This window comes from Archocentrus centrarchus, chromosome 21 (genome assembly GCF_007364275.1).
Source record: "Archocentrus centrarchus isolate MPI-CPG fArcCen1 chromosome 21, fArcCen1, whole genome shotgun sequence".
NCBI classification, from domain to species: domain Eukaryota; kingdom Metazoa; phylum Chordata; class Actinopteri; order Cichliformes; family Cichlidae; genus Archocentrus; species Archocentrus centrarchus.
In genome coordinates, this window is record NC_044366.1 from 32,872,289 (window position 1) to 32,879,622 (window position 7,334).

A 7,334-nucleotide genomic window follows, 5' to 3' on the forward strand; every position below is an offset into this window, starting at 1 on the left:
AGGTGAGAAACGATGAAGGTTCTTATGGGAGGTGACGTATATGACCAGTCTGTGTGCAGTGACCGACACCATGCTGCTTTGTGGACTTGAAATGACCAAGCAGTTAAGTTTTTAGTGGCAAAACTAAGTAACCTTTACAATCACTTCAAAAGCCACATTTTTAGGTGTCACAGCCACAAATGCTCATCAGTGTTAAAAATCCCTGCCCTGAAACACCCGAATCACCAGAAGCAAACATCATGCATGAATGCTGAAGCACAATGTTGTATTACCTGCACTGGCATGAAGTACACATGACCAAACAGTGATTATACAGATCTTATATTACAAAGTGTCAGCGACTGTAGCTCTCAGTAAGAGCAGCCTGTATGGTCTCCTTCCTGATTTGCCTGCCTGATGATGATGATGATGATGATGATGATGATACCCCACCAGGCAAAAATGTGTAAATTCCTAAAATGCTGCTTTGTGCTGAAGTTGCAGCGTAATTGTGACTACACTGCAGATCCTCTCTGACTGAATAAGCTGTAAAACATCCAACGGGAATTCAATGAGGACAAAACACCAAAATGGATCTGATCAAGTTTTGGTTTTAATTCTGATGAAAAACTGACAGACCTCTGCCCCGACTCAGAGCCTGAAGAAACCCACATGCTGGCAGTCACAGGAACGTTTCCTGATCTTAGAGACATTGTTGCTGTAACCACAGCTCCCCCCAAAATACTAAAAACAGAAGTTTCTCTTCTCATCTCAGACTTCAGGTAAGTGCTTTTTAGAGTGAAGGCACAAAGGCTTCCAAGTGGGATGAAACGTCAGTGACCTGACATGCTTGGTTACAGAGTTGGGTTTCTGAGAAACGGGTACTGAACACGCTCAGTGCTGCAGGAGGTCAGAAGAGAAATGAGACAGAAGAGGTGAGTGATGGCAGCAGAGCAGCAGGGTCAGAGTGGACCGGACTGACGGGTCAAACTGTGGTGGCAGTTGCGGCGTTCAGGTACTTGGCGTGGTGCTTGATGTGGGCGTTCATGAAGGAGTAGATGAAGAAGTAGCTGTGGTCATAGCCCTGCACGAGACAAACACCTCGTTTTAACTCAAGCTGTAGAAGTTTGATGTGCATTACTTCTTTTAAACTGTCTTTGAATAACACTAAATAGCTGCATAAATACAAGACGATCAGAAATGATAAACCAATCAAACTTCTCTCAAATAAAAAGGTTACAATGACAAGCTGCTGTATTAAGGAACGGACCGGCTGCAGCCTGAAGACGACGGGGATTTTCTTCTCGGAGCAGACGGCAATCAGGTTGTCGGGGAGAAGCTGGCTGGCTGACAGGAATTGGTCGTCTCGGCCTTGATCGATGAGGACGTCGAGCTGAGGGCCAGAATACGAAGCCGCCAACACAGTAGCATCGTACGCCTGAAAGAAAGAGTTGGAGAATTAGTGTGATGACCGTAACTGCCCTTTCCTTCTCCTCAGGTGGCTGAATTCTCATCCTCCGAGATTTTCATCCAGCAGTGTGGGGGTAATGTTTTCATAGGCCACAATCTGCAGTGTTCTTACCTCCCATGTGGACCTATCAGAGCCCAGATATCCCGAGAAAGCTTTCTGTCCCCAGGGACACTGCATCGGGTTACAGATGGGAGCGAATGCAGACACAGCCTGCAGGAGACACATCAGAATCCATCAGCACCGTTCAGTCATTCACAAATGTTTCTACCAATGGGAAGTGAAGAGAGAGGCGAGGCGAGCCTGCAGGTGATGATCTGTGGCATTAAAATGTTTACACAGAGGTTCCCGGAGACAAAGTGAAACAAATGTGATTTAAAAAAAAAAATGGAGTTTCATGATTGTCGGATTTTTAAAGAGGTTCTTGGAGAAGGCAGCCCTTCCTGTTTATTGACCAATAGTAGAGGAGATGGAGCAAGAAGGCAGCCCTCCTCATTTGCATAATGAGGCAGAAATGCATACGGTAGACCTTGACTGATCTTTGGGAAAATGAAAACTGATGTCTGTTACAGAATATATAGATTAACTAACTGTCCTCTTGTACAAGTGAAACACACAGTACCTTGTATTTCCCAGGGTTCTTCAGAGCACAGATGAGCGCCCCATGGCCGCCCATGGAGTGGCCGGAGATGGACATCCTCTCTGGGTCGGTGGGGAAGTTAGCGTTGATCAGTTTAGGGAGCTGACAGAGGCAAGAAGATCATTTAAAACACTGAGTGGCTTTAAGTAATTTTGCAGGCTTTTGCAGTGAAGACTTAAATCCATCACACCTCCTCTGTGACATAGGCGTACATGCGGTAGTTGGTCTTCCACGGGTCCTGGGTGGCGTTGACATAGAAACCAGCACCAGTCCCGAAATCCCAGCTCTCATCCTCCCCTTCAATGTTGCATCCACCTAAGGAAGGACGAGAGATGGCCGATGCACATCTCAGAAAAAAGATCAACACAAATGCTCGAAGAACGCTGAAGAGACCCCACTGAACAAACTGTAGCCTTTATACTCCGCAAAAATTTCATTGAGCAGAACCAAGGCTACAAAACAAAGCGTGGGAATCAACATCAGCACAAAGAGAAAGTGCACTCATGTTAAGGTGCTTTGGGTCAGAGGGGGTTCGTACGTGGGCTGGTGTCCGGAGCTACGATGATGATGCCGTGCTCCGCGGCGACGAGCTGACTGCCGGCTTTGGTGATGAAGTTCTGCTCCGTGCACGTCAGGCCTGCGGAGAGACCATGAAAGCTGATCACAACATCACCGCTCCTCTGCACAGGCATTATATCGTACTGTAAGATGATGACATCATCCTCTGGATCGAGCGATGTGCCAATGTGTCCGTTTGACTTAACACTTAATGGTGACAACCGTGGTTTAAGAAAGTCAATATTGTTATATTTTTCACACAATTCAACATTTAAGGTTTGTATAAGTTAATATTCATATTAGTGTCATTTAGAGGGCGAGCCTGGATGTTTGAGCCATGGGATTAAAATAAGTTGAAATATCTATGTAAATTGTGAAAATAAGTAAAGAAAAAGTTTGCCAGGAACATACTAATGAAGCGTCAGTCGCACCAGAGTAAAAATAGGAGGGAAAATCAGTAACTTCCAGGTAAATGCACTGGATCCGTGTGCTCTTGCTGCCTTTGAAATGGTTGCAAGTGCTGCACATTCGATCTCTGAGCAACCAATCGGCCAACAACAGCAGAAGGATTCAGTGCGTTTACCTGGAAGTTACTGATTTTCCCTCCTATTTTTACTCTGGTGTGACTGACGCTTCATTGGTATGTTCCTGGCAAACTTTTTCTTTACTTATTCAGGGTTTATACAGGAATCCTAGAGTTAAATTTACTACCTTTTACTACCTTTTTTTACTACCTCTAAAATATTTTTACTACCAGGACGAAATCGAGCAGCAGCCTTTTTTGGGGCAGCGGTGGATTCACAGCACTAAGCCATGTAAGATGATCGCCCATCTCTCACCAAAGACAAAACTTTATTCCACTTACTCGAAGGTGTAACTGTGACTTTGTCTTGACTAAGACCTCATACACATTAATATTCCAAACACATTTCAAAAAGTGGCACAGTGGGTAGGCGCCCGTCTTGCAGCCGCTGGGTTGCCGGTTTGAGTCCCTGTCCCTGTGTTGCGATGTGTCCTTGGGCAAGACACTTACTGTAAACCACAATGCCTAATGGTAGTGCTGGTCTCTGGCTGCATGACCACAGATGCGTTGTGAGCCTTGTGCGCACAATGACAATGAGTTGAATCTATCAATCTAAATTTGTTTTTTTAAGAATATAAACAAAATGCAATGAAATTCAAGTTTCACAAGCCGATTATTTATTTCCCAATAAAATCTTGAAATACTGGTTTGCTGCTGAGGTGTGACGGCAATACTTGTGCTCATCGCTGACCTTGAGGTTGCAGTTGCGGCGCTTTGTGTAGCACCAAAAAACAAAATAGGGATGTGCTCCCCACGCGCAAATCCGCTGCTGGTGAATGGTGGATGCTCGGTGTGATTTGACACACCGTTTCAGGTCAAATTTATTTTTTTCTGCACACTTTACAAAACGCCTCTCGATCATTCCCCATGATCGGCTTAACCCTCTGGGGTCCGGGGTATATTTGGCCATTTTTGACTATTTTTGGTTTAGCTTCATAGTTGACCTTAGAATCTGTTTACCTTGCCTTGTTTGGTATAATTTTTTTTTCAGCACGACCTCATGTGTGTGACTGTATAGTTATTCTTTCATTTTGACATACTGTATTAAGACATTGGACTTACAATCACATAAAAACATAAAATCAGAGTAGAAAAAAGGTTCTTTTTTTTTTTACTGTAAAAATCAGAAACATGATTAATGAATTATTTTTACAATTACAATGCAAATATAAGTTGTAAATTGCAAAACTTGTGTAAAAATATAGTAAATAATAAAGTTAAATACAACTATTCACATTAAAATGCAGGAAAGGCCTCAGGTGTTTTTGTGTACAACTATTTGAAGAGCAATCAGGACTCACATTAAGATGCTACACAAATTATTTATGCCGCCTCAAAAAACAGTTTCTGTCCTCCACAAGACTGAGAGGCCCATCACAGGCAAAACTTGCCAGGAATGTCTCTTTTACCACTTTTTCATCTGCTCCTCAGCAGTCAAATGCACCCAAATGCATCGTGTTACCGCATAATTTTCTGATTGGTTGATTTTTCCACCAATAGGAAAGGGGTTGTAGGGGAATTTTTTTTTTTTTTTTTTAGCGAGCACTTCCTGTTAGCGAAACTCACATTTTCGCCGTTTATTTCTGCACAAAACGCGCATCGAAGGTGAGGACAATATACAGGAAAAAGCATGACGTAAATTACTGGGCATAACTCTGGTTCTACTTGGTCTATCAACGTAATTTAAAAAGTGGCACATAGTTTGAAGTCTACACTTTCGATTCATGGCAGCAGCATCCCGATGCTACGTCATCTAAAATCGGCGATGTCATTTTTACGCGCCAGCGCGTCCGTGCACTCCAGAGGGTTCGAATGCCCATGACGAGGCGCAAAATGACTCCGCGCATGCGCACAGCAGATCGGACAGTGGAACCGCTCGTCAACAACGTCAGCTCAGGTCCTGCTGAGTAGTTATATTTCTATACAGATCTTATAGTTAAACGAACTTAAAACAAAAGTTTGCATCAATGGAAAAGTCAAAATATATTGAAGGGGTGATGAAAAATTTACTACCAAGTCAAATTCTCTTTACTACCTTTTACTAGCCTTAATTTGACCTCATTTCATTTACTACCTTTTACTACCCCGTGGAAACCCTGTTATTTTCACAATTTACAAAGATATTTCAACTTATTTTAATCCCTAAAGCTACTATGATAATGTATTCATTACTCTGATTTGCCATTAACCTACAGTGAGCATCTATTCTGACCATGTAGTTGTTTAAACAAAACGTTAAAGACAGAAAACACTCCAAACTAACCTTAATCTAACGGGTCGAGTTAAACAGAGACTCACCAGAGAGCCAGTACATGACGGGACACTTGTCGGTCTCAGCCTTTGGAGGCAGATAGATCGCAAACTTCATCTTGCACTGCAGCTCGGTGCTGCACAGAGGAAACACAAACACATCAGTGTACTTGTCCATCACATTTATACACATTCACATGTGAGAAAGTCACTGCCTGCACAGAAGGTGAGGCCAAAGCAGCGATGAAGATGCGTCGCACCTTTCATGTTCAAAAACCTTCTGGAAGCCGCCGGCGCACTTGTTGGAGGACACTGGTGTGAGGGACATCTTTGACCTGCATACACACAACAGCAGAGTGAACCCAAACGCCGCCTGTTCCTACTCCAACTACGAGTACATGAGTACATCTGTGAGACGGTGTTACATAACAGCGATGTACACATCTGTTACATCAAGGGTGAAGGTGAAGCACTGCATTATGAAAGGCACATATGGATGTTTCTGGCACTAAGCACACTTTTAAAGAGCAACAACTGCAAAATGCTATCATATGAATAAGAAATCAACAGTACACTGTGTGCAAAACGGATACACACAGGAAATATCACTATCTCATAAAAGGTGATGATGGTAAAGCTGAAGCACGAACTGAACTTCGTGCACACGTGTCATAATGTGACAATATGACTAAATAACATGGCCCGTCTTGATTTTACTAAACACTCCGCAGCTGTTTTTAGCTGGTGGTCAAACAGCACAGTAACCATCATTAACCTCATCTGTTTCATTAGCTCAAAGTCAAGCAGACTTAAATGCTGCAGTTCAGAATTTTGTCTGGCTGTTGGATGCAAAATAACTTTGCTTGACAGATCTCCAGTGAGCGGACCTCCATCCTTCTCCAGCCCGCCGTTCGGACTGAAGCCTCGCTCGGGTGAGTCAGCTGAGATAGTGGACCAGGTTAAGTGGTGTACCAGCTCTACAGGTTAACAAAGTGATTTCTCTGAATTGTGGTTATTACATTGATGTGATTTACTATGTGGGTTGCTGAAAAAGTGCACAGTATAAGTGTATGATAATAAGGAAAAGTTCTTCGCTGGACTGAAGACCTGATTTTTGATGCGAGCTCTGTCGCTGTAGTCATACAGTTTGTAGCTGCTGTGGTTTTAATTTTAAGCTCAAAAGGCCTATAGGAGACAGATGTAACCCGGTTAGAAAATGTGTTTGGTTTGGTTTAAAAGCGATTGTTCAAATCCAGTTAATATTAAATGTTTCAGTTAAAAACTGTTATTTATGTAATGAAAGGTTTAAATACATTTAATACTGTAATTTGTTTGTTTGGTTATCTTTTAAAAATGTGAAGTGTAACAAAGAACTGTTTGAACCAGCATTTATGGGGTTAATGCGTGAGTAAGAGAGGGCAGAGGGAGTGTCAAGAGTAAGAGAGGGAGAGAGAAGGAGAGGAGCTAAGAAGGAGTGTGTCGGAACAGGACGGAAGCGAGTTTTAAGGCTAAGTACACAGAAGCGGGGATTCTTGTGTTTCTTGTGGGACTGTCTGCTCGACAATCTGTCGTTAGAGCACAAGTTCTTCCTGTTGCGAGGACGAGAGGGATGGCCAATTCTTCTGTCAAAGACTGTGTATGACTGTGGCCCGTATGCTAATGTTAGCCCGAGCGTTAGCGCGTGTGCTACGGCTAAGCTAACGAGCTTGATAGCAGTGAGTCAGCACACTACAAGTGTACAGACTGTTTGCATATAGTTGGACTAACCCAGTTGAACTGTGCGAGAGGGGAAAGACTGTTTTCAGCCCGGGAACGGAGTAAATACCCTGCTCGAGGATTGACAGAGCCTCATCTGT

At 43.2% G+C, this 7,334-nt stretch overlaps 1 protein-coding gene across 1 annotated transcript; it reads right to left on the minus strand.

Annotated features, from left to right (window-relative positions):
* Positions 1–650: 650 nt before the first annotated feature.
* LOC115800775 (S-formylglutathione hydrolase-like) lies at positions 651–5,813 on the minus strand. The gene is made up of 8 exons (XM_030758284.1): positions 5,739–5,813; positions 5,527–5,615; positions 2,626–2,724; positions 2,278–2,402; positions 2,070–2,189; positions 1,562–1,660; positions 1,250–1,417; positions 651–1,063 (listed from the first exon to the last, which is right to left on the minus strand). Exons 1-8 carry the CDS (start codon positions 5,804–5,806, stop codon positions 965–967), a joined length of 867 nt encoding a protein of 288 aa, XP_030614144.1. The 5' UTR covers positions 5,807–5,813; the 3' UTR covers positions 651–964.
* Between the last annotated feature and the right edge of the window lie 1,521 nt (positions 5,814–7,334).

Excerpts from the sequence above, each read along its gene's own strand:
- LOC115800775 (XM_030758284.1), bottom strand. The coding sequence starts at position 5,806 with ATGTCCCTCACACCAGTGTCCTCCAACAAGTGCGCCGGCGGCTTCCAG. Across the intron at positions 5,616-5,738 it reads AAGGTTTTTGAACATGAAAG|CACCGAGCTGCAGTGCAAGA; the intron begins GTGCGACGCATC and ends TCCTCTGTGCAG. Across the intron at positions 1,418-1,561 it reads CTGATAGGTCCACATGGGAG|GCGTACGATGCTACTGTGTT; the intron begins GTAAGAACACTG and ends TCTTTCTTTCAG.